Here is a 25681-nt window from a genome sequence, read left to right on the forward strand (position 1 = left end):
AAGACTAACCTTCTTACGGTAAAATAAGCTTCTATAGGCCGAATTTGTTTGGTACGTTCATTATGATATGATGTGATTGTCGTAAACTATGATTAAAACTAGACTAATACATTTAGATTTTTCATTTTAATAAACTTTTTATCGAATTAATTAATTTAATTAAGGAAATTTTAAGATTTTTACTATCTTAGGTTTGATGTATATCTCTAATTATTACAAATTTACAACAATACATATATTTTGTTACACATTTTTAACTAGACAAAATACCAACGTTGGTTTGGTATCTCATATTTATTTATTTGAAAAAAACAGAAATTCAACTTATCCACTATAATAAGTTATATATCTCATACTATTAATATATATACACATAGTATGCATATTAAGATTAATGAATTACTCAAAATCAATAAAAATAACTAATTGCTTTGACGCCTTCTATAAATAACCATCATTGGCCAAGTGTGTTTTGATCATCGGATAAGTTCCGTGGTTATCCCATTGGCCTTGCTTCTACACATGCACAACTATATATATTAAATACATGTATATGTAATTCTTCAATCGTCTTTTCAATCATTCTCGCTAGCTCGTATTAACGTCGACACCTTTGTGTTTGGATTGTTTGATCAGAGGCGGCGTCGTGTTTTTCTTTTATATATATTCTCTCCCTATCTTAGGAATTTTTTTTCTTGGGAAAATGAAGGAAAACGCAGGAAACCCATTGCATCTCACGTCACTGAACCACGTCTCTCTCTTGTGCCGATCCGTCGATGAATCTATGAGCTTTTACCACAAGGTGTTAGGGTTCATCCCGATTAGAAGACCTGAATCCTTAAATTTTGAAGGAGCTTGGTACCGTACCCTCTCTCTTAGTTTATCCATTTTTTATATATATATATATTTAAATTTAAGGGACTTTACAACCAAATGGGTTGGTTTTAATTAAATGTTTGTGTTTCCTTTTTGGGTTTAGGTTGTTTGGTCATGGAATTGGAATACACCTCCTGCGGTCTCCAGAACCAGAGAAACTTCCTAAGAAAACTGCCATTAATCCCAAGGATAATCACATTTCTTTCCAGGTTATTTTTTGTCATTCTCGATTTAGTCCCTCTTTTGTGTGATTTTAAAACTCTTAAACATAAGTTATACAAGCTCTGTATTTAGATGTCTAGATTTATGTATCTTTTGTGCAAAACACAGTTTCAGATATTGTTTGTTTGTCATGAAAGAAAATCCAAAGTGGCTAAATACAGAGCTGTTAAGCTCCTAACTAAACGCTGAAAGGTAGAGTTTGATGTGATTTATGATAACTATCAATGAAAGAAAAAATGAATTTGTGAGACAAGAGAGGCCGAGAAAAAAAAAAGGACATTAGAAGGTGGGGCTTTAATCAAGACGTAGAGTTTTGTGAGGTGGACGTATTCATTGTTCCGATTATTGAAATTAAACCACTTGCATGATGTTATAGAATCAGTGCATCCTTTTCTTTCATTTAGAAATGTTACTAAAGGATTAGGCAACTAACCATAGGAGGTTGATCCCAAAATATAGTATTTACTCTGTTTTGGTATATATGTATTGATTATTAGAGGAACTTTAGTCTGAAAAATATGAGTTGTGAACTGTGGAAATGCAGTGTGAGAGTATGGGAGCAGTGGAGAAGAAGCTGGAGGAAATGGAGATCGAGTATGTGAGGGCGCTAGTAGAAGAAGGAGGGATCCAAGTGGACCAGCTCTTCTTCCACGACCCTGATGGCTTCATGATCGAGATCTGTAACTGTGACAGCCTCCCCGTAGTTCCCCTTGTAGAAGGAATGGCTCGGTCTTGCTCAAGAGTCAAACTCCACCAGATGGTGCAGCCACAACCGCAGCAGACTCATATCCACCAAGTGGTCCATCCTTAGGCGCATCTCTGTTGTGTTTGTGTGTGTGTATTAATAGTGTGCTTGATTTGAGTGTAATCAATAAGAGACCGATGTGAATCAGCGAATGTGATTCCCTTCGAGGAAATGACCATTCAATTTGCTCCACATGCTAAATAATATAACCAAGGGCAATAATGCTTATATATGGTTTTGTGCAATGCAACCAAGAAAATGCTTTATCTAGAGCCTTTCCAAGCTAGTTCCTATAGAAGTATCCGCAAAACATGTTTGGCTCGAATCAGAAAATTCCTCTAGATAGACAAACTCGCAAAAAAAAATTGATATATTTCCAAGGCACCTTACATTTATTATATTGTAATAATAAAAAGGAGACCAGAGATTTTTACCCCAAAGAAAAAAGTATCCCACATAGTATAAAAGAAAAAAGAAAGAAGGTCTAAAAAAACGATCTATAGCCATAAATCAATCGTCCATACGTTGGAATCCCATGATTTATAACAGTGTATAGAAAAGAAAAGAAAATAAATAAATAGAAGTAATACATAAAGAATACATGTGTGTATATATTGACTATTGATAAATGGTGTTAAGGGCCTCGGGAGAGCATGTTTTCGATGGATTCGAGACGCTGGAGAAGAAGCTGATTTCTAAACTTTGAGATGAAAGCTTCGGCGCACTTGTCCACGTCCATTGATGCCTTCCTCTCCACCTTCTTATTCCTCGTCTCTGTTATAACAATGTTAGTGGTACTGTTGCCACTCTCTTTCGCGGAACTCATCATCTTCATGTTGTTCTTGTTGTTGTTGTTCATGGTGGATATGTATGTGTGTATAAGAGTGCTTGTGTTTCCTAGGTGAATTGTTAGATGTTGGAGATGATCCGATCGAGACCTATGTATTTATAGGGGATTTTAAATTTAAAAAAATAATAAGATTTGAAGGAAACCATCGAGAAGACTTTTTCATTTTACGGAAACCATATTTGAATGTTGAAGGAATAATGGAATCTTGAATCTCAAGTTATATACGCGACTCAGAGCCAGAGGAAGCACCGCCTCTACTTTAATTCTATTGACTTGTATATTGTATACTCTGCAAAAATTATAAGCATATGCATGGAGGCACTAATACTTTTGCTATTAAATTTACACGCACAAAGATTAAAATTACTTGGTTTTACAGTCTCGACTTATTGTTTTAAAGTGGTAATTTAAGAAAAATATATATACATTGGCATTCATTAATATAAATTTAATTGTTAGAAATAATAATACATCATCGAATCTAAGAACTTGCTTAAAATTAAATAAATGTAAAAGAGGTTGCCTAACTACATATTGAATTTGACTTTGTTAATCTGGAGAAACAAGGAAGCAAGATTCCAAAATGCTATATATAAAATTTGATAATTTAACAAAATAAATTTGACTTTGTTGTTTTTTTCTTTTAGTACCGCACGAATTACGGCTTAAGCTAGCATGGGAGATTTAACTGTTACCTTACCGCCCACTCATCCCATTGTCGCCGCTCCGGTAACCCGTACCGCTTCTTTTTTGCCAAGAAGAACAAAAAAAATACTAAGCCAACGGAGATCATGTGGCGTAAGCTAACTTAAGTACCTAACTCCTAACCAAACTTATGAATTTTAGGCAGATTCGTTGAATCATACTATAGACATACGGATATACCGGATATAAATATAATGCAATATTGGTTTAAACTTCAAAGCCAACGTACGTGGTTGAGATCATGAACCGTTACTGCCTATAATCCCAATATCAATTCATTACTTTTACACATTTGAAATTAAATATTTGGATTTGAGTCACTCGTTTAGGATGTTATTTGGTGCCATTTATCTATTACAATTTTTTTTTTATATATATTTTAAATTACGTACGTAGTTGGCCTGTGGTGGATTGCTCTGTATAACATCACTAACGCATTAAACCAAAAAAAAAAAACATCACTAACGCATATATATATAATCACACGAGTAAGAATGTTTTGGTGCGTAATGCATAAATAAAACTAATTAACGGAATATTATAACTTAACAATAGTAGTGCTGTAGATATAATATAGAACAAGATAATATTAATATGCAAATGATAGCCACATCATACAAATAGATAATAGTATATAAATATATTTATTATATACATACAACCTATATTTTTGAAACTCATCAAAATTTTAAATGATCATATTTTATTACAGGGTTTGAGTTGAGTACTACTAACTTGGCAGACATTGAAGTTAGTACAAGGATTCAGATATAATAACACAAAACTGAAACTGAAACACAATTATGTTACTTGTTTCTATAAATGCAAAGCCAAATTAAACAGATTAGTACAAGGATTCAGATATAAATATTGCACCTAGCTTACTACATTTAAAAAAAACTCGAACCCAAGAAACAAAGTGATTGCTCCATAAAAGTTGACCCAATTAGAAACTTAAAAGAATATATTAAGCTATGCAATTGGGCTGCTACAATAATGGGCCGAAAGAGCGGTAATAGGCCCAAAGACACATATTTCCAAAGAAATGACCGATGATGGTATACTCTCACTCTCCACCGAGACCAAGCGACGGCCACCATGGAAACCCTTTTCAGAGTATCACTTCGTCTACTTCCGGTTTCCGCCGCCGTGACATGTCGCTCGATCCGGTTCCCCGTCACGAAACCCGGTTCCTCATACTTGCTGAACCGTAAGCTGTACAATCTGCCTTCATCTTCCTCATCCCTGTCGACAAAAGCCGGTTGGTTATTGGGTCTGGGGGAGAAGAAGAAGAAAATGGAATTACCGGAGATAGTGGCAGCTGGAGACCCGGTTCTGCACGAGAAAGCCCGAGAAGTTAACCCGGAAGAAATCGGGTCAGAGCGTATTCAGAAGATAATTGATGATATGATTAAAGTCATGAGATTGGCTCCTGGAGTTGGCCTCGCTGCTCCTCAAATTGGTGTTCCCTTAAGGGTAACTGCTTTTTACTTAATTTCCACTTTTTCAAGACGAATCATTGAATTGGTTTATTCATTGGTGTGATACATTACAGATTATTGTATTGGAAGATACAAAAGAGTATATAAGCTATGCACCAAAGGATGAGATTCTTGCTCAAGAAAGGCGAGCCTTTGATCTCATGGTAAATACTAGTATTAGAGTGCTCTTTGGAGTTGTTTGTTTGTTACAATTGAGATTACAACAAACAAAGAAAAGGTTGATTTTTTTTGGTGGGTTTGGTTTAGGTGATGGTGAATCCGGTGCTAAAGGAGAGGAGCAAAAAGAAAGCTCTTTTCTTTGAAGGATGTTTGAGTGTGAATGGATTCAGAGCTGCGGTGGAAAGATACCTTGAGGTGGTAGTGACAGGCTACGATCGTCAAGGGAAACGGATCGAAGTGAATGCTTCAGGTTGGCAAGCAAGGATTTTGCAACATGAGTGTGATCATTTGGATGGTAATCTGTACGTTGATAAGATGGTACCACGCACTTTTAGGACAGTCGACAACTTGGACTTGCCTCTAGCTGAGGGTTGTCCCAAAATCGGCCCTCAATAACATTGTTCTTCAAGAGGAAGTTGTAGTAATCTTATGTTTTGATTCTTTTACTGAAACTCTCCAATTGAGCTGGACTCGAATAATATCAAAGGTGTAAACTTTGTCGGAAAAGTGTGTTCTTTTTCTTTGTTTAGTTTTGTAAGACAGATTGAAGAATTTCATATTGAGAAAAAATATTATAGTTTAAGCCAGCAAATATTAGTACAATGAAAAGCCAGCTTTTTCCTATAATTGGTAATGTGATGTCTTGCTTGATCCGGACAAGACACGGTGGTCGAAACCGAGGATTGCGGCGGTGAAATGGCCCTCGTCCTCGACGGGTCCAGTAAAAATATATCATTAAGCTACTAAAACATTAAAATCAAATCAATCAATCAATTTAATCAGAGCCGTTCATTCCAATTCCAATCAATGCAGCAGATTGATACATCTGTTACAAAGCAAAGGGGAAAGCATCGAACTTTATCTTGTTTACGATCCGCCGTACCTTCTCTGCCAGATTCAGTGAGCCATCGGAAGGGACTTGAAGTTGTTTCAGAATAATCCCACAAAACAGAAATGGAAATTGTCCGAAATAAACAAAGAAAGAAAGATATAATTTATACAATACACCAAAGTTTGTTTGATCAAATCGGAAAAAAAAAAAATAAGATTAAAGGTTTTTATAACAGAGAGCACACACAACAGAGCAGATACAAAAATCAAATAAAAGAAAGATCAAAGACAAAAGTGTATACTAGTATTTTTGTTACTCTCATGAGTTGTTGTTGATTTAAATCCTGACGCCTACCTCTATCTCCCTCGATCTACGTTTAGGCGGCCTTTTCCTCGGGTTGTTGTTAACCTTCTTCTTCCCCGGCTGATTCTTACCAAAAGCAGAGCAACAACCGCATGAAGAAATTCTCGGAGACGGAGGGTCTACAGCCGGAGATACTCTTCCTGTTGTTCTGTGATGTCGTTGAGCTCCTCCGCCGTTAGATCGACTCCTCTCTATACCTCCTCCACCGGTTTTAATAGGTTTGAGCTTGTTGTTGTCTTTCTCCTCTCCGGAAGCGGTTACAGGTTTGACCTGGTCCGAGCTTTCAGACAACGGTTTGGGTTGTTCGTCGCGTTGACTTTCGTCTTTCTGCTCGTTGCTGCCGCCGCCACCGCCGCCAGATTTGTTAAGCTCGGCGATGAGACGATCGTCAAAGACTATACCGGAAGATCCTTGACGGCGGAACGAGATTGTTGATCTTTGAAGACCCTCCATGGATCTCTCTCTCTCTCTTTTGATTGAGCTTGCTAAAAGAAGGAGAAGAAAACTAGAAAAAAGTGAGAGTTTATAAGAAGTGATTATAATCAATCAATCATTGTGTTCCAGACTTGGTTTCTTTTATTTCTGTCCTCAATTTTTATTTTGTTAGAGTAGGGTCTGTCCACTATTTATTAAAATATAGGATGTTTTAAGCAAAGCACGCAGATTAAGAAGACTTTACTTTTAATAAGTTCAACCAATGAGAAACAATACTGCATAATATAAAATACTAAGCTAATTTAAAAGTTGCATTGAAATTTGAAAACATCCTATATTATGAAACAACAAACTTCTTTAAAACATCATCCTATATTTTGAAACGGAGGGAGTATTACTCTTTATTATATTTATGATGATGTTTCCAATTTGAATTTATTTATATCAATGATCGAGAATTAAAAAAAGCGTAATTAACGATTTACATTTTAAACCTGATGCAACCGTTCAGAGTTAAATTATCCTTTGCTTTTTTGTTTGTTTGCATCTTTTAATCGGATTCCTCTTAGATCCATTTTTCAGATCCATACACTTCATATATGTTATTTTATTACCAAATTTTTGTTTTCCCTTGCAATTAACTATTGTGTTTATTCAACAAATTGCGCGGATTAGATTAGATAAATAGGTTAAAAATGAACAGGACAACAGGAGAATTAATTGACTTACAGAGGAGAGGACACATTAATTGAAAACTATTTTCCTCATTTGGGGTAAACCAAATCTATTAGGTGAGTAAGTGGAGCATATGGTATTGAAGATTTCGTTTAGGACAAAACAAAACAGAGAGGTGAAAGTGGGTCAAAGTAATTCGGTTACCAATTTTGTAAACAAGTCAACATCTTTCTGTAATATTATTATAAAGTTTTCTCATTCAATAACAACATCTTCTGTGTTTCTCTCATTATCAACTAAATAAAAACACGAACATGTGGTGGGTTTAACAAATCTGTTTTCTCGGAATATTATAAAGAGTGATTATAATAATGTTCGTAACACACAGACTCATAACCCCAGCCATTCGAGTTGGCACAACTCAGCAATGTTACGTTGAAGCTGACGAAGATTACATCGATATAAAAAAAAATATGGGCCTAAAAAATGAGGAAGTTACTGAAATATACTCTCAGGCCCATATCAAAAAGCCCACGTATGAAAAAATTGGAAGAAAAAAAAATTGGTGGTTCAGCTGGGAACGAGCCAGCAGGCCATGGTGAATTTGAGTGGCGTCGAGCTGTGATCCGTCCACTGCTGAGAGCGGAAGGTAATCGCTGCTCTGTGAAACCAGCCTCACGCATTGCCCTCCAACTTCAGGAACCATCTGAGCCAGGCCTTCGCTCAACTCACACAGATCACTCACAGCTTGGACTGGGCAGCTCGGAACAATGCCTCAACAGATCCGACCCGTGGACCGAGCCAGTGTTCCACCAACTTATTATCCCCACTTGGGTAACAAGCACTCGTTACTGAGCTCGACGTACACTAACTGCTTGAACTTCATTTATAAAGTAGTACATTTTATAGTCAAGTAGCCGATGTGGGACAAAAGAACACAATGGTGTTTTTTCAATGTTCTTCTGATTTTGGATTTTGCTTGTGGACAAAAGAACACAACAATGGTTTCTTCAGAGACAGAGTCTCTTCGATGATTAGCTTCGCAGACCCCTCCTTTCAGGTAAAAAAACATCATCTGGGTTTCACAAATGTAGAAAGGTGTAATTTTTTTTGTTTTGCTACAGAAATTTTCTTGACATCTAGAGCATTACATTTGTTTGTAGGGTAATTAGATGCTAGATACGTATATCGCACTATACATTTCAAAAATCTGATTTTGGTGTCTGTTCCAATTGAATCTGTGTTTCCAGCTTTAAGTTTTTATACTTCACTAAAAATTTCTCTTTTCTTTTGTGGTTTGGTTGTACTTGTTTCTGTAGTGGGAGACTGTATGCTTGTAATTGTACGAGTGAGCAAAAGAAACACCAATTGTACTACCAAAGCTGTTTCTGCTTTTTGTGTCCATCAGAAGATCAACACTTGTTGCAGATCTCTTACAAATACACGAGTTGAGTTTTTGGAGGATTCCATTGATTGGAGGGATTATAAAATTCGACTGGACCTTTTGATAGCTGATGGACCATGTGGGATTCAGTAGCTGACAAGAACAACAAAGGAATCCACCTAACAGAGACAACCCACATGTTGCAGGGAATATATAAAATATCACAGGAAAGTGAAACGGAAAAAAGAACCAGACTGAGACACCTCTTCTTGAACTTAACGCCTTACATTGTTGTTTATTTCCATCTTCTTTACTGCCTGTAGGAATTATGATTATTTATCTGAGGCAAAGATTTCTCACTTCAACTTGATGCGACTACTACTGGTCCAGTTTTCATAGGATTGGTTTCTTTGATAGAAGATATTGGGTTGATTTAAGGCCGTTGTTCTTCCATGTTGATGCCCCACCTGTTCTTTTAGTACTGTGTCCTTTTTGTTTTCCTGTCATCTGAAGACAAAGGCAAAGTCATCTTGCCCAATAACTTTGAAAGATTTGGTGTTTAAGAGAGAATCTTCGGTATAAAGGTCCTAGATACAGCTAGAGGTTTATTTCTGTCTTATTCAGGAGAGATACTGGTTCTTCTGCTTGCCAGATCTTGGCTGGTTTTGAGAGCTCAGGTTAATAGGTGGAATTTGAGTCCATTCAGCTTGGAGCTGCAGAGAGTGAGTTGATGTTACAGATGGTAGGATCTTACTTCAGAAAGCCAGAAAAGGTCCTTACGACTCTGTAACCTGAAAAGTTGCTTCCTTTTTTGAAGCTGAGCTGGATATGGAGCTTTGAAGTTATGTTTTGGAATTTGGATATGAAGTAAGATTCAGGTTAGTGCGGGTACAAGTTGGAAAATTCTGGTAGTTTTGTCAAAGGTGTCTCTGGAGTACTAACTATCAGAAAACATTTTCAGACAGAAGCTTGGTGATGTATCTTCAATTTTTCACCAACCCATCTCATGGCTTAGCTCATGTATGCTACTCTAGTCAGATTTCGTGTAAGGTAAGACTGAGTCGTATCCTTGCCACGCCACCGTCTTCAGTCCTCTTGCATATGGACGAAAGCAATAATCTTCCCAAGCCCAAGAAAGGTTTTTGTCTGAGTGAAGATTCGAGAAACAGTTTAAACAGTCTTTCTGCAGATTCTTTGTTTAGGCAGGCCAACACAGTGGGGATTATTGGAGGCGTTTCAACTGATTCCACTCTTAAATTTGTGAAGAAACTCGTGGATGGGAGCTCAAAAGGTGGTATAAGCTCGTTACCTTTTGTCCTTTGCTCGGATCCTGCACTCAACAAGGAGCTCCTCTTATACGAGGAAAACTCGTATCCTTCTCTTTACCATAGAGCAGAGAGTACTCCGGTGGATCCAAAGCTAATTGTGGAAAATCTAAGGAACAAGAGGAGATATCTTGAGAGTTGTGGAGCTAAACTAATCGTAATGCCCTGTCATATTGCACATATATGGTATGAAGAGGTCTGTGAAGGGAGTTCAGTTCCTCTGCTTCACATGGGTGAATGCATCGCTAAAGAGCTGCAAGAGGCGAAAATGAAGCCCCTTCAAGCTGGGAATCCTCTGCGTGTAGGTGTGATGGCCACTAGCGCCACGTTATCCGCAGGGTTCTACCAGGAGAAACTCCAAAGCAATGTCAGTATTCTATTGTGTCCATTGGAGCAATTTATCTATCATTTATCTAATAAGTGACTTTGTGAATACTTTCTTATAACGCTAGTATTATCTACCGTATGAAGTGACTCTGTGATTGTGGAAATGAGCAGGGATTTGAGGCGGTTGTTCCAGACAAGGCTACAATGGAGCACACTGTGATCCCGGCCTTAGAAGCTATGAAGAGGGAAGACATGGAAGGAGCACGGAACCTTCTAAGGATAGCGTTGCAGGTACTGCTGGTGCAGGCGGTAAACGTGGTGATGCTCGGATCAGATGAGATGCGTGACCTCTTGCCAGGGGATGATCCTCTACTAAAGAAGTGTGTTGATCCAATGGAGGCACTCGCAAGGTCTGCCATTAACTGGTCAGAGAATCGATACTCTTAAAGGACTTTGTGTGTGTGTTGTGTGTCTATATATATGTGAAAGGAAATATAGATCGGATGAGGTGGCATTATACCAGTGTTTACAGTTACCAAAGTCTCAATATGTATTGGTCAATACAAGTGTGAACATGTCTAAAGCCAAAAAAAAGTTTGACCATATGTTAGGCCTGTTGGCTAGGATGCATTGTGTAATCCCCTTATTATTACAGACATTTATTAGTGGAATAAAAAGATGAGTTTTGTGAAAGATTAGATGTCAGAAGGAGGATGGCCAGGCATGCTTGGACTGGTTGTGTTGTTAGGGTTCTTTTTGTCCAAAGGGTTCTTGTTCCTGTATTCATTGTTGTTGTCATTGTTCATTCCCAATTTGTTCTTCACTGCCTCTGATGCTTCTTGCGCCATGTTCTTCACTTTCTCCCCTTTCTGATTAATCATCAAATCAAATTTCGTAAGGAAAAAGGAAAAAAAACAAAAATTACAAACAACATGCCGAGTTGATGTGTTAGTTAACCTGCTGGAGAAAGCTTGAAGCTTGGGAAGAGTTATTGCATTCATCCCTCTTCACCTGATACCAAACATCATTTCTCCACTTTACATTTCTTTGTTTTTGGTAAAATAATCACACAAGTTAACACGGTCACAAAAGGTAGAAGTAAAAGCGAAATTGAACAGAAACACTGACATGAGCTTGGCCCACGATTTGGCCGGCCCTCACACTGAATTCCTCATCCTGTCTGCTCGCCATTTCTTACTTGTTTCTTTCTACTCTCAGACAGTTTCTTCTTTTATAATCATATCTATGTGAATGCGTCACATTTTTAATGGAGTTCCATTTTTCAAGGAGAGCTTTTTTAGCTGTTATGATCCATCATTTTCTAAACCATGCTTGACTTTTTCATCTTCTCTTATTACCATTTTTACTTCTACTTTCTTATTCTTGTCAACTTTTCCCTTTAAGAAAAAATAATAAACTCTTTCACAATACAAAGTCTCGTCCATATTGATATAATCATTACGTATTACAGAGTAGGTGGTGAGACTTCTTGATAAGAGATTGTACCCTTTAGCCATACTCTTTAACATCTAACAATCAATCAGTCTCATCACACAAATCAAAACTTTTGTTTTCAGGAGCCTTCTCAATCGCTCATGTCGTCAAATCCTTCAAAATCATTCACACCATCAGCTGCTTCATCGGCTGAGTCGTCTGCCTCTTCATCTGTCTCCATTGCTTCCTCTATTCCTTCTCCTTCTTCTTCATCACTGCCCTTGTCTTCATAGATTACGGGACCTTCATCTTCTTCTTCATCATCCAAGTCATCCACAATCTACGATTAACACAATCAATGACAAATGAGTAACATACAATACAGTCCATAAATCTGTTATCCAAGCAAAGTGATCTCAGGACTTCCATTGTATGTTTTTATCCCCTACGTGGTTTATGGAATCTAATGCTACCCCTAGGCTAAAGATAGAAATCAAATTCTTCAACATGTCACAGTAAGACAATACATACCAAGTCCAAGCCACTTGAAACCTCTACGGCAGTATGAATAGTTGAAACCCGTGATTCAATGAGCTGTACACAGAACAACAAAAAAAACATATCAAGTTATTCATCTAGTGACTTTCTGAACTGTATCTCTGAGAGATCCGCTATGGCAAGCACAGCCGTACAACAAGAAAAGCAGTTCCTAACCTGATACATGGTGTTTAATGCGAGCACCGATGACTCTTGGGACATAATTCCACTAGAATGAGTAAGTAACAGACTCTTTATCCATGGAAGCGTACAAGCCAAAATTGCACCTCTGTAATAAAGTATAAAAAAATCACCACTTGAATACCAGCTTCAGCTCATACACCCAGGAAAGAAAATATTTACAGCATCAACTCTCACCTTGATTGTAGTATTGGTAGAAGGGAATTTAGAAGCTTGAGTACCTCAGCTGAATTCAACTTAGCGACCGAATTAGCAATCACCTGTAATGCACAAAGAGCTTGAAGAAATAAGTAAAAACAAACAAAACATTTCCACATCAGGGTAAAGAAACAGACATGTTAATATATCTAGTGAACCTGCTCATCTCGGTTGTACAAGCAGTCTAGTAGAAGAGATCGATCATCAGCATGCAATGCTTGTCTCAGAAGAACGTTAACAGAGGCTGCAGTAGGTGGCTTATCATCATTGGGAGCAGCAGAAGCAAGCTTGTCGCCGCTTAATAAGTCAAGACTCTCAAGTTTATCACCTATCGTTGGCTCATTATGAGTATCATCTACTAACACTCCATCTCTATCTTCATCAAGACCTACATATATCAATCAAACATGAACCCTAATATAAAGATTGGCCAACTATCTTTAAGTGGACTCTTCCAGAGCTTTATCTACAACAACCATTTAACCATAAGGAAAGCTGTAAAATTTACCAGAATCGCGCGTAGAGGGTAACTCGGGTTCAGGTTCAGCTCGTTTCCTGCTCTTCTTCTTATGCTTCTTCTCTCGGATAGGAGTATCGGCGATTTCACCTGTTGAATTCAAATGAAACAAGAGAAAAAGGGGTTAGCTATGTCTGAGCATTAAAATTGAGCAAACGAAAAGGAAGGTATAGAATGAAGTAAACCTCCACCGTCGGAGGAGAGAAGAGGCTTGAGTTTGTCCTTGGCCATGGTCGGCGATCGAGGAGAGAAGCAGAGAGAGAGAGAGAGAGAGAGGCCGACGTGGGTTTAGTTAGGGTTCTTCTTTCTTCTTTCCAGCCGCAACAACTTCACACAACTAAAAAAGCTGCGGGTCGGGTCAAGTTGGGTGAACTGAACCGAAACGCTTTTTTTATTTGTTGGGCCGACTTAACCCAATAGTTGGGCTGAGTTTATTGAGTAGTCTGTTCCAATATCTCACTATATAGTTTTAATTTTATTTTGTTTTTTACATTTCTCAATAATAATAGGAATAAAGACTTATCTCCTCAAGAAAAATATTTAGTTTGGGATAAAAAATAGATGGAAGCAATGTCGTTGATACTGACACGAGCTCATTCCTTGCACCTTGCATATTAGTGGCAACTGGCAAGATCTAGGATTTGGATTGTGTTATGTTTTTTGTTTTTTTTACTAGAAATGTATCTGTGCTTATATATACCTTTTATCTACACCTTAAAATAAAATTTGGATACAGAATCCAGGATACTAGTAACATGTATTATCAAAAAGAGAAAAAAGACAATATGTATATACATCATATACATGATGTATATATCATAAAGATACAGCTAAATAGATGATATATTTGCTTTCTTTCACCCACTTTATTAAGGAAGATAAACTTTTTATTTTCAAAAGATACAGAGAATAAAGAAGCATATTTTAGGAGTAAGAAATATAATGTAGTTTGTTAAGATTTTTAAAAATGACAAATACATTTATTTTTGGTCAACAAAAAGTTAATAAGGATAAATACTTTTAAAGGCCAAAAAAGTTAACGTTATGGTTTTATATGATGTGTTCTTATATATTTTTTAATGTTTGAATATTGGCATATAAAGTTACCTATAATTAGCTCTAGTTAAAAATATTATATTATATATATACATATCCCAAAAGATGAAAAAAAATTATATAAGAAGATTACCACATTACATTTATCAACTTTAAAAAAAAAAAAAAAGCTATGTATACAGAAACAAAATATGAGTAATTTGATTTTTATGGAGAGGAAAAAAAAAGACAATATGTTATGACAGCTAAATAGATGAAATAATTTCTTTCTTTCACCCACTATATTAAGGAAGATAAACTATTTTTTTTTTTCAAAAGATACAGAGAATAAAGAAGCATAATATGATGTGTTCTTATCTATTTTTTAATATTTGAATATATGTATATATTGACATATAAAGTTACCTATAAATAATTCTTGTTAAATATACATATTATATATATATACAAAAGATGTAAAATATATATATATATATATAAAAAGAAGATTACCACATTACTTTATCAACTTATTTTTTTTAAAAGCTATATTTGTACTATTTAGTTAAGGTATATACAGAAACAAAATATGAGTGTAATTTGATTTTCTATGGAGAGGGAAAACAAAAAAAAGAGAAAAATATCCAATGATTTATATGAATAATATTCTTATTCGTGTGACATGTATAGAAAATATATGTATGGACAAAAAATGAAAATAAACTTTTGAAAGCAGTTTAAAAGGAAAGAAAAAAAAGAAAAAAGGAAAGACAAAGAAAGTCAAAAAGACAAATGTGGTTAAATAGGCAAAAGGAGGAAAGTAAAGAAGAGAGAGGGAAGGGGGAAGGGGTGGACTTATTATTACAAAGAAGGAAGGGGTATTCTTGTCATGTCTGAAATGACAATCTCTTTCTCTCTCTCTTTTTTCTCTTTCGACGACGCCTATAAAAACCAAAAGACCACCACCCGGACAATCTCACATTCACGCAAGCGCATCATCCATCCCCCTTATTTTTATTTCTTTTCTTTTCATCTTCACCGTTTCATACGAAACTCTTTACGAGGAGCGAACCTCTCTCTCTCTCTCTCTCTCTCTCTCTCTCTCTCTCTCAAAGAAGAAGAGAAGCCTCTTTTTAATTTTTCTCTCCGGCCAAAGGTATAATAATAATAATAGGCTTCCGTTTCTTTTTTCTCTTATTGACGATTGATTGATTCACTCGGGTTGGGTTGGGTCTCTCTCTCTCTCGATCCTGATGATGTTCTGTCGTTTTCCGTTTTTCTGGATGTGATCAGAATTTTTCTGGTCGTCAATTTCGCCGTTTCAGCTTTTTTTTTTTTTTTTTTTGGGCGAAGTTTTCTAGAATTGCAAATCGAATTGATCTGTTTTCTCTTTTTGGGTTTGAAATCTTCGGATGAATCAGAATGTTTTAATCGTCGATGAGAGGTAGAACTGTTTGCGATAAGTGAACAGTTTCGTTTCGTTTCTCCAATCAAATAAATAATAATAAAATTGTCTCCTCTTCGTTTCATTTTGAGAATGTAATCATCAGTGAGATTGAGTTCATATGTCTTGTTTCCTTGACTTTGCATTAGAATGTAATAATACATTGTTAAGTCTAAGGCTTTGATATGATCTTTGCAGTTTCAATTAGCTTCTCTACAGACATATCTCTTGATTTGCAGTCTTGAATTAACACTTTTTTTTTATTCCTTTCAGTGTGTGATTGATGCACAAGGAAAGAAGGAAAATGCCGGTTTCAAGCAACACACACAGGGTTTCTCCTTACCCGCTTCGCTCTTGTAGGAACAAGAAACAAAAAGAAGTCGAGTCACCTCTTGAGTTAGAGAGTGTGAGTGAATGGGAGGATGTTAGGTGTGTCATCTGTATGGAGCCTCCTCACAATGCAGTCCTTTTGCAGTGCTCTTCCTTCTCCAAAGGGTGTCGTGCTTACATGTGTGACACTAGCGCTCGTCACTCCAACTGTTTCAAGCAGTACCGCAGAAACAACACCACCAGCCGTTGTAGTGGCAAGACTCTTAACTGTCCTTACTGCAGAGGAGAGGTTCATGGGACAATGAAGTCGACTTGTGCTCGGAGATTCATGAATGCTAAGCCGAGGTCTTGTGCTGTCGACAAGTGTGATTTCTCTGGCACCTATGCTCAGCTGAAGAATCACTTGAAAACTGAGCATCCTGGTTTCACACCACCCAAGTTGGACCCTTGGGAGCAACACATGTGGGAGCAATTGGAGAGAGAGGCTGAGTACATTGAAATGCTCAACGCCCGTCAGAGATGGGATGCTGAACAGAGATTGATGGCTAGCTCCCTCCATCAGCTTCCATATCGCCATCCCATGATTGATCTCAACTTCGATTCGTTCATGCATAATCTGTTTCTTGACGTGTCCATTGAGAGCCGTGCAACGAGCCAAGCAAGTGCTGACAATCACCCGGCTCACATGCCCCAACTGGAGTTTCATGGGACCATGTTTACCAGATGGACTCCGTGAAGATTCAACTTCTGAGTCTATATGGCCCAAAGTTTTGATGTCTCTTGATTTTTTTCCATAATGTAATCTTTTTATAGCGACATCAGTTCTTGTTCTAGGCATAAAAATTTATATTGTTTGTATTTTTAGCTTCTTCTGTTAGTGAAGTATCCATAGCTTGGGCTCATCATCTTTTACCTCTTTCAAAACTTTCTGTCAAATCAAATTATTCACATTCTTCATACTTTTATGGTTGCAACTTGCATTCTTCACAAACTACTACGCAGGAATATGTTTTAACTTCTTAGGTCCATTTTGTTTTCACATTTGAAATACATATATCAAAACTTCGAGAGTGTTACCCCCGAAAAAGGAAGATGAAAATTCCGGTGATACATAGTGCATAAAACATAATCAGTGACTGTTTGGAACAGAACACAAGTAGCGAAGCGTGTACTCATTGGACGAACACATATCTGTCAGATCCTGGTGAGCTCTGGTGATTGCCTTCTGCAACGACCTCAGTGCAGGTAATAGATTTCTGTAGTTTCGCTGAATGGAGCTTCCGTGTGCCTTACAGATTTCCTGCACATAAAATAGACAACACAAAGTTTGATCAGGTTCAGAGCAGATATTAACCAAAAAAGAAAGAACTCCAGAGAAAATAGTATTTTACCTGACACCAGTGAAGTAAGAACTCCAGATGAGGACAGTTCTCAAGCAGATCCACCACAGCTTCCATAAGCCGTTCTAAGTATTTCTGGGGGACAGAGATTGCGACAGCTTTTATGTCGGCAGGGGCTACAGCAAAGATGCATTTTTTGATGAGGCTGTCTTCGTTCAAACGCATACTCAGAGCAAGTGCTCTGCTCACTTCATCCTCCTTTATGGCAGCCTCAATAGCCTGCACAAACAACACATTAGCTTTGCTTTTCAAAACCAATAATCAGAATACAAGTCTACAACCACCACCAGTGATTTACAAAGGCTCACCTCTGGAGTAACGTCTATGTCAAGATCGGTTGGATCAAAGATGAAGGATTCATCGATTGAATAGATAAGAACTCCTTCGGTAGTTGCAGCTGCAAAGCTTCTTCCAGTTGGGGCAATGCTGAGGCTTTTAGTTCGGATAATAGGCCTGCCGCGGTTAGCCCTGGATCCAGGCAGATCGTAACCCAAATTTCCCCGAGACTGTTTATCAATGCCACTTTCTTCATCGCTGTCGTCATCATCGATCAGATCCATTGGTCCTGCTTCTGTCATCTTCTTGGAGTTCAAAAAGTCAAGAACCCCATCTAATGACAGATTATGAGATATCTGAAACCTTTTCAAAAGAACCTGAAAAGATAATATTCCAAACACTTTGACTTCAGTACACTTACAATACAAACACGAATTTTTCAAAATCTGCATCAAACAATATAGACCAAGAAAAGCTGTACTCCAAGAAGAGTTAATGAGCTAACCTGATCTGAAATGTCATACATGCAAATATATCTGCTAGTTCCTGCAGCTAGAATATAGCCTCCATCAGCAGAATAGCACAATGTTGTAAAGCACTTTCCAGAACTTGAATTAGCTGCAGACCGACGGTCAGTCATAACCCGACCTCCAGCGATATCTCTCCGCCCCTCTATGGTGTACATCAACACACCTTCAATGGTGTCCCAGAAATGGATCTGCCCATCTAGCGTACTCGAGGCTAATTGCTTCCCATCAGGACGGTAGGCAACAGTTAGAACATCGTGGTTGTGTTGAAATGTCTCCACAGTGCCTTTGCTAGCAAACACATCCCACAACCGAACCGTCTTGTCCCAGGAGGATGAAGCTAAAATTTGCTGCAGAGAAAGAGAGATATGAACTAAATAAGGCATGGAAGTTATAATACCATTAGCCAGAAGTATACATAACTCCTATAAGTTCTACGTCATTAGCTAATATTCACATAATTGTTTAGGGCCAAGCAACAAAATATATTTCGTCAAAACATGAGACTATTACAGTATATTTACCGTTAAGGGTGAAAACATCAACCCATGAACTGGAGCCTCATGCCCACTCAGGATATCCTTTATTTGCCCAGTCTTCTTGGACCATACAAAAATCTGCACACAGGCAAGTATAAAATTATCCACCTCACCAAAAAAATCTGTGATTCAGTATTTCTGAGTATGTGACTGAGATCAGCAGGCCTAAGTTAAAATACCTCGAATGAATCTAGGGTCCCAGCACAGACGACATCACCACTAGGATCAGCTGTTAAGGAAACAAACTGCCGGGGTGTAGGGGTTGTGTATGTCTTGTAGTTTTTGTATCTTTTAAAATCCCATGCACGAACAGTGCCGTCCAGAGATGCGCTTAATAGGGAGTGGTTATCAGCCATAAAATGAAGAGCAGTCACTGCGTTAGTATGCTCGGTGAATGTGATGAAACATGATCCTGACATAACGTTCCACACCTGAAAAATGCGATATTACAAAAGAATGTCTGGTTAAATTCAGAAACAGATGAGTCAGAAACATATGAGAATTGTGTAAAATATAATAGTTAGGTCTTTGAAATTTGAATACCTTGACTTTGTTATCATCAGCACCAGTTGCCAAGAATTGTGAATCGGGTGAGTAGGTGACACAGTTGACATCAAAATAGTGTCCTTGTTGCTTCAGTATATAGCTTTCAGATCGCCACTCCCAGACTAACAGTTGCCCGAGTTTGGCGCAACCAAAGGTCAGCCAATTACCACGCTCATTAAACACAGCTGTAGTTAGCTTCTCTCTAGAAATCGACAGCAGATGGATACAGATGAAATCTGGCATCTGATAAAGCCCAAACACACCGTTTGAGAACCCTACCACAACCATGTCGAGCCCCTGATGATAGTCACAAGCTGTCACCTTTGCTGATGCCTGATTAAACCCATCCTTCCTCAACAAAACCCATTTCCCTTTGTGCATATACTCTTCATCATCTTCTCCTTCTTCATCTGAATCACGATCTTTACCGTCATACTCTTTTCTTTTTTTAAGATCAGTACCAACGCCATCCACCATCACTTCGTCAGCCCTCTCTGGAGTATCAGGTGAAGGTGGCTCAGATTTGCCATCTTCTGATTCATGCATTTTAACATCCTCTCCAGTATAGCCCCAACTAAAAATGAAACCATCCCGAGCAATAGTGAAAGCCCTATCAACCTTGTTAGTCAATTTATCAACACCAAAGAAGCAACCCACAACAGAATCTCTATGTCCCAAAAACAAAAAGGGCTTATTCAAGACACCCTTAAGCTTTCTAACACAAAACAACCTAGCTGCTAAATCCTTTGACCCAACGAGCAAATAATCAGAATCCAAAGTCCACTCCAAGGATGTTACTTTATCATCAGAATTAGCAAAAGTCCTAACAAGCTCAAAGGCGAAAACAGCTCGCCTGAAACCAGGTGAACGCCATATCTGAACCAACTTACCAACTCCAACAGCGAAGAACTTACCATCAGGGCTAAACTTCAAGGCTCCGACTTTATCCTTAAAGGTTATTCTATGAAGAATCACCCGTCGAGGCAAGTTGATGAAAATGCATCGATCCTCTTCATCGACTGCGAGTAGGAAAGTTCCGTCAGGTGAGGCAGCGATTCGACATATGTTGGTTGAGGTGTTGACCGGAATAGTAACGGTATGGTGCTTGTTGAGGTCGGTGACGGAGACACGATTACCGACCGGTGAAATTAGCTGAGAATTCTGAGTGATGACGGCGTTCCCGCCTCTGTAAGGCGCACAAATAAGGTTCTGGAGGCGGTAATCCATGGCGCTTGGATCCTCACCTCAAGTGTGGAGACAAGTTTGAGAAGGCGGAGGACCGGAGGCGAAGAAGATTTACGGCGTTAGGGTTTAACGAGGGCTTCTATAAAAATCTCTCTTTTATAATTGTTTTCTGATTTAAACCCCTAATTTTATAATTACCAAAATACCATCCTCGTTAAATTGGGAAGGCGTAAAACGATGGGTATAATTGGAATTTTGAACTTATAAAGAGGCCAAAAAAAATAAAAGGAAAAAGTTAAGGATCTTAGTTCGGGAGATTTGAACCCGACGTGAATCGAACACGCAACCTTCTGATCTGGAGTCAGACGCGCTACCATTGCGCCACGGATCCTTGGTGCTTGAAGCCTCATCTATCTAATACTTATCCTAAATTCAGCTTATAGTAATGCGAATTTTGAAAGAACATTACATTACACACAAGTTATGCTTTTCTTTTCTTCTACACAAAACAAAACTTAACAAAGTTGATACCAACACACAATATGAAAATTCTAGTTTTGTGATATAGTATTTAGTCATAGTGAATGTTTCAGAAAGAGAATAAGGTGAGCCATGAGTTGAGCACAATCAATAAGCTCTTTATTATACATTTTCTTGGAAGGTTGCATATCCGTTTAGAACCATGACATTCTCTCTGTATTAAGTTATTCTTTTGGGGTAAATTGTTAAGTTATGCTTTATATGACTTTCATTGTTAAGAAGACTATTTCGAACAAACATACATCATCTTTGGGTTCAAGAACCAAAAAAATACAAAACATAATCTGTGTTCTACAAAGACTATATAGTTTTTGAGTATGATCGTGAATTCGTGATCATCACTTGAAAAGAATTTTTTTGGTTCCCTTTGTTGATAAATCACTCACTCTCTTGTAGTATTCACGTCCCCGTCCCCTGCTTTTGTTTTCTCATTGGGGTAAATCTGCAGGTTTTTTAAAAAGTTATGATCATTAGTATGTGAATAATCTTTTACAAAGTTGAGGTACATTTCAAGAATCTATCACAAAACCTGGTTGCCTTTGTCTTCGTTAAGACTGACTGTACGGACTTTGAGCTCGCCTCTGCTCGTCGTTAACTCGTCTAAAATCTCGGCATCGCCTTCTTGTACGCCTCCCTTAGAGTCATTAGACTGTAAAACAAGGTTAGTTAGACATATTCAAATGTGTTAAAACCCCTAAAAATGTAAAAAATATATATAGAGATATGGACTCACCCGGAAAGACAGTTCGAGATGGTTCCTAGGAGTACCGGGGATTTCCTCGTACTCGGCAGCATCGAGTTCTCGGAGATAGGCCGGGTTAAAGAGCTTCGGGAGAATATACTGTCTGATGGCTATCAAGAGGAAGAAAGGAACCGGGAACATGATTCCAGCCACGGGAATCCACGTCACTCCGTAGCACAGCCCAAAGTAGAACATCTGCAGCAATGTGAACGTAGCCATTGACTTGTATGGAACTTTCTCCACGAACGACGCGTGCGCTCCTTCCAAGACCCTGACAACAACAATCACGTAACGGCTCTTTGTAAGAAATCTGAATAATCACAAAAAGAAACAGAGCATTTTTCAGAGCATATACTTGAATCTCCGGCTTGCTGGGACAAAAAGAAGCATTGTGCGTTCGAAAAACTGGTTTCCCGGGAGACTATCGATGGCCATGTAAGCGAAATATCCCCATAGAAGTGAAGTTGGTATGCGTTTGATGGCCGGCATTGCCAACACTGCACCTGCCACTAGTAGTGACTGCAAAAGGTTGCTCACTCTCTGCTCGTTGACTCGAACAGGCAAGCAAGCGTCAAGGTGCTTCTCTGGATCGAAACCACTATCCTCGTTCATCTCTCCTTCTTTCTCATTGCAGTTCATTACTGCTTCTTTTAGATCTTGCAGCTCAATTATCACTGCTGGGTCTGTCTGAGCCTGTTTTGTTTTAACAAAAGCTTATGGTTCTGAAAATCTTTTTTTTTTCTTTTATTGGATCATTGGATTAAGAGTCTACAACTTACAAGTGGGCTTTTGTCCATTTCTATGAAGACTTCTTGCATATTCTCGTACACTTGGGATGAAGTTTCTCTCTTCCTGATGCTTTCTTTGGCTGTCTTTACCATCTTCCTCCGTATCAACTGAAACCAAACAGATTCTTTAGGAGGACCGTTCTTAATATTGAGTGTTGATTAACAATGTATCGAATAAAACCTGTCGTTTGAGAACAGCAAGGCTTTTCGTATGCATAGGAGATTGAGGGAGGACTCCGTTGGAAGGAGGCAGACCGAGCAATCCACAGATCAACGTCTGAAAAAACCAATTACACAGTTTCGAGAGTTTAACCAGAGATTCAATGTTGTGAAAGGTGAGTTTGAAGAGAGAAAGAAAAAGGAGTTTGAATGATTGTACCATGACCCCCAACAAGAGAATGTCGTAATGATACGCAGAAGGATTCTTGAGGTTGAACTCCTTCTGCTGTGCAAGCTGTGAGGCAACACTGTGGTCAAAGAAGTAGAGCCCAGCGATCATCAATGCGGGTATAAATGCCGCGAATATGTAACCTGGAGAGACTTTCCCCATGTCCTGTACAGACCGTATCCAAGTAGTGGAACAACTTTAGAAGAGGCTCATATGATGAAATATCAAGATCTTAAATGTAGTGTGTTTGTGTTGTAACCTTGATGACAGTCCAATGTGATAAAGAAGCAGAGTCCCATGGAAGAGGACTAAAGAGTCTTCTCGGGACACCAGAGGGAAGTTTTGATGGTGTACTGAAGGACAATGCTGTCCAAACCACAACCATTAAAGGAACTCCATAGTCTGCAATGAAGCTTCTCATCCATCCTTTTTCCAAGAAACAGAGAGCATTATTAAGGCCAACCAATGATTTTACACAGGAATAAACACAAAATGCATGACAAGATAAAATCTCTCTTACCACTTCCGTATCGCCAAGACCTAGCTTTTCTGCTCGTCAAAGCGGTGTAGAGTAGGCCAAAAGTGAAAATGATACCGAGAAGTCCATTTGTATAGAGCCACTCAAAGTGATACTTCTCAAGTGTTGGGTCTTCATCCTTTGGCATGCCAAATTCACTCACCATTCCCTGCCAATTTCATTTAAAACAAGTATATAATAAGCTTTGACTTATCATCACAGTTCAGAGGGGGTTGAGCTTTTTGGTCTTTAGTATACCTTAATGGCCTGTTGGATGAACAGAACTGAGATCAACATACCAAACAGCTCACCAGCGATCCTCGTAAACCGGTTAATGATATCAGCCGCATTGAGAATCGCCATTAGGAACAGTAACAGAGCCGTCCACACACATACCCTTCAATTGAACAACCAATAAACCATAAAGCAAAACCACAACTTAAAAACAAAACAAAAAAAGAGAAGAGAAGAGTGTTGTTGGAGTAAATTACCAAGCAGCCCAAGCTAAGTAGAGTTGTTTTCCTAGTTCTGGTCTTCCAATAGCGAAGTTGTACAAGTAAACGTACATTAAGACAGTTGGTTCTGCAACTCCAAGTATCAACAATGGTTGTCCCCCCAATATTGAGTGTATCACTCCACATAACGCTGTTGATGCTAATGTCTCTACTGTGCTCAACGCTCCTTCTATAGCCACCTCAAAATATAATTCAAAACAAATTCAGAAAATGCAAAAGTAAAAACCCCTCCCATAAAAGACCAACCGTGTAAAACTTGAAGACTTTTAAGGTCCACCAAATAAACGTGAACATAAACACAAAGCCGTATAGAAACTGAAGAAAAGATAGAAAAATTCAAAGAATTAGACCTGTGTCACGGCTGAGCTGCTCCCCGAAGGCTATAACCGGAAGGGCAGAGGCGAAAAAAATATATGTCGTCGGTGCTAAAATCCTGAAAAAACCTCCAAGAAAAAAGAAGTTACAGTTGTGTTCTGCTTTTGGTGTCAAAAAGTAATATAATTCTAAGTGAAGTCAGTACCCAAAACCAGAACGAAGACCAGAGACCCAGTCTTGCTTGTAACACAAGGCTCTTCCTCTAAGATCTGCTACAATACCTCGAAACAGCATCTTGGAGCTATCCGCTCTTCCTTTCTCCATATTTTTGAGTCACTCCGAAACTTGTCGCTCTGTTCAGATTCGGTCCACTCTTATTATGACCTAAAGTACAAAAGGAAGAAGCTATATATAATGTATAACATCTAGCAATGGCTTTAATTCTCGCACTTTTGCTAACTACATTAATAAAAGATCAATACTATTTCTTTTATATACAGATTTCTACATTTGTGACGATACCAGTCTTTTTCCACCAACTATTAAAGAAGAATTTCGTAGCTGTTTTATCTTTGGTTACTAAGTAGCGATGTCAATTTCATATGCTTAAAATAAGTATAGGAAAACGCACTGTGCCAAATTAAACCAAATTAGAGAAACATCACAAACGCACAAAACAAGCAAAAAGTAATGAAAATTTTCTTTCTATGACAAAGACCTTATAAGTCTCCTCGTCTCCTTTCTCATAAAGTGAACTTTGGAATCGCATATGCACCCAAAAAAAAACAAAAACAAGTAAAAAAGGATCCAACGTTTGCAATCAACTCCATTAATTAATATCCGTCGTAAGTTGAATCTCCCCTTTTTCTTCATAGAAAAAAAAATCATATAGGTTTGACATCGAAATTATTACAAGTTGCAATTTCTTTCACAAATCTAACCAAATAAAAAAAAGCAGACAAAGAAAGGATTAATATAAAAATCAAACAAAAGGGGTTATTTATATATGAACATGCAATATAAGTCAGAATGTGGAGTCATGAGGAGGAGGAGCAAACTACCGGCGACGAAAGAGAAAGACGAGAATCACTGGAGGAGGAGCTGACGTAACAACTGTGTAGCGATTTATAGGGTTTAATGGAGGGATAGGTCAAAGAGACGACGAGGCTTACAACAACAACGGTAGCAAATATAAAGAGAGAGACAGGGCCCATTTATACACGTATATTTGTTGGGCCTACGTCCACGTGTATGTAAACTAGTGGTTGATTTTTTCATATATGATTTTGACGCTTTAACACACTCTC

At 38.1% G+C, this 25681-nt stretch overlaps 10 protein-coding genes and 1 non-coding gene across 12 annotated transcripts; 4 read left to right on the forward strand and 7 right to left on the reverse strand.

Annotated features, from left to right (window-relative positions):
* LOC104755853 lies at nt 469-2109 on the forward strand. Its single transcript, XM_010478322.2, has 3 exons — nt 469-858; nt 980-1085; nt 1643-2109. Exons 1-3 carry the CDS (start codon nt 704-706, stop codon nt 1907-1909), a joined length of 528 nt encoding a protein of 175 aa, XP_010476624.1. The 5' UTR covers nt 469-703; the 3' UTR covers nt 1910-2109.
* LOC104755854 lies at nt 2400-2908 on the reverse strand. Its single transcript, XM_010478323.1, has one exon. It carries the CDS (start codon nt 2700-2702, stop codon nt 2478-2480), a length of 225 nt encoding a protein of 74 aa, XP_010476625.1. The 5' UTR covers nt 2703-2908; the 3' UTR covers nt 2400-2477.
* On the forward strand, nt 4445-5642 carry LOC104755856 (peptide deformylase 1A, chloroplastic/mitochondrial). The gene is made up of 3 exons (XM_010478324.2): nt 4445-4874; nt 4954-5043; nt 5147-5642. The coding sequence occupies exons 1-3, from the start codon at nt 4497-4499 to the stop codon at nt 5453-5455; spliced, it is 777 nt and encodes a 258-aa protein (XP_010476626.1). The 5' UTR covers nt 4445-4496; the 3' UTR covers nt 5456-5642.
* On the reverse strand, nt 6031-6843 carry LOC104755857 (uncharacterized protein At1g15400-like). The gene has a single exon (XM_010478325.2). The coding sequence runs from the start codon at nt 6705-6707 to the stop codon at nt 6228-6230; it is 480 nt and encodes a 159-aa protein (XP_010476627.1). The 5' UTR covers nt 6708-6843; the 3' UTR covers nt 6031-6227.
* On the forward strand, nt 7906-10993 carry LOC104755859 (probable amino-acid racemase). The gene is made up of 4 exons (XM_010478329.2): nt 7906-8424; nt 8684-9626; nt 9710-10440; nt 10572-10993. The coding sequence occupies exons 3-4, from the start codon at nt 9724-9726 to the stop codon at nt 10845-10847; spliced, it is 993 nt and encodes a 330-aa protein (XP_010476631.1). The 5' UTR covers nt 7906-8424; nt 8684-9626; nt 9710-9723; the 3' UTR covers nt 10848-10993.
* On the reverse strand, nt 10926-11591 carry LOC104755858 (late embryogenesis abundant protein 1-like). The gene is made up of 3 exons (XM_010478326.2): nt 11529-11591; nt 11358-11411; nt 10926-11269 (listed from the first exon to the last, which is right to left on the reverse strand). The coding sequence occupies exons 1-3, from the start codon at nt 11589-11591 to the stop codon at nt 11096-11098; spliced, it is 291 nt and encodes a 96-aa protein (XP_010476628.1). The 3' UTR covers nt 10926-11095.
* On the reverse strand, nt 11781-13616 carry LOC104755860 (WD repeat-containing protein 43). The gene is made up of 7 exons (XM_010478330.2): nt 13473-13616; nt 13279-13377; nt 12929-13158; nt 12750-12832; nt 12549-12660; nt 12366-12428; nt 11781-12174 (listed from the first exon to the last, which is right to left on the reverse strand). The coding sequence occupies exons 1-7, from the start codon at nt 13516-13518 to the stop codon at nt 11986-11988; spliced, it is 822 nt and encodes a 273-aa protein (XP_010476632.1). The 5' UTR covers nt 13519-13616; the 3' UTR covers nt 11781-11985.
* On the forward strand, nt 15261-16998 carry LOC104755861. 2 transcript variants are annotated; one of them, XM_010478331.2, is made up of 2 exons: nt 15261-15478; nt 16040-16998. In XM_010478331.2, the coding sequence occupies exon 2, from the start codon at nt 16050-16052 to the stop codon at nt 16830-16832; it is 783 nt and encodes a 260-aa protein (XP_010476633.1). In that variant the 5' UTR covers nt 15261-15478; nt 16040-16049; the 3' UTR covers nt 16833-16998. The 2 variants fall into 2 exon arrangements, with proteins under 2 accessions (XP_010476633.1, XP_010476634.1); XM_010478332.2 differs by lacking the exon at nt 15261-15478 and adding an exon at nt 15493-15766.
* On the reverse strand, nt 17104-20716 carry LOC104755862 (periodic tryptophan protein 2 homolog). Its single transcript, XM_010478333.1, has 7 exons — nt 19382-20716; nt 19018-19269; nt 18824-18916; nt 18278-18649; nt 17805-18149; nt 17488-17715; nt 17104-17396 (listed from the first exon to the last, which is right to left on the reverse strand). The coding sequence occupies exons 1-7, from the start codon at nt 20609-20611 to the stop codon at nt 17226-17228; spliced, it is 2691 nt and encodes an 896-aa protein (XP_010476635.1). The 5' UTR covers nt 20612-20716; the 3' UTR covers nt 17104-17225.
* On the reverse strand, nt 20889-20960 carry TRNAW-CCA. The gene has a single exon. It is a non-coding gene; the product is annotated as a tRNA-Trp (tRNA).
* Nucleotides 21231-25540, reverse strand: LOC104755863 (boron transporter 4-like). The gene is made up of 14 exons (XM_010478334.1): nt 25436-25540; nt 24580-24758; nt 24410-24492; nt 24036-24228; nt 23803-23941; nt 23548-23713; nt 23287-23453; nt 23019-23192; nt 22821-22916; nt 22631-22747; nt 22207-22544; nt 21843-22122; nt 21639-21758; nt 21231-21551 (listed from the first exon to the last, which is right to left on the reverse strand). The coding sequence occupies exons 2-14, from the start codon at nt 24696-24698 to the stop codon at nt 21492-21494; spliced, it is 2052 nt and encodes a 683-aa protein (XP_010476636.1). The 5' UTR covers nt 24699-24758; nt 25436-25540; the 3' UTR covers nt 21231-21491.

The sequence above is a fragment of the Camelina sativa genome, chromosome 17 (assembly GCF_000633955.1).
Source record: "Camelina sativa cultivar DH55 chromosome 17, Cs, whole genome shotgun sequence".
Classification (NCBI taxonomy): domain Eukaryota; kingdom Viridiplantae; phylum Streptophyta; class Magnoliopsida; order Brassicales; family Brassicaceae; genus Camelina; species Camelina sativa.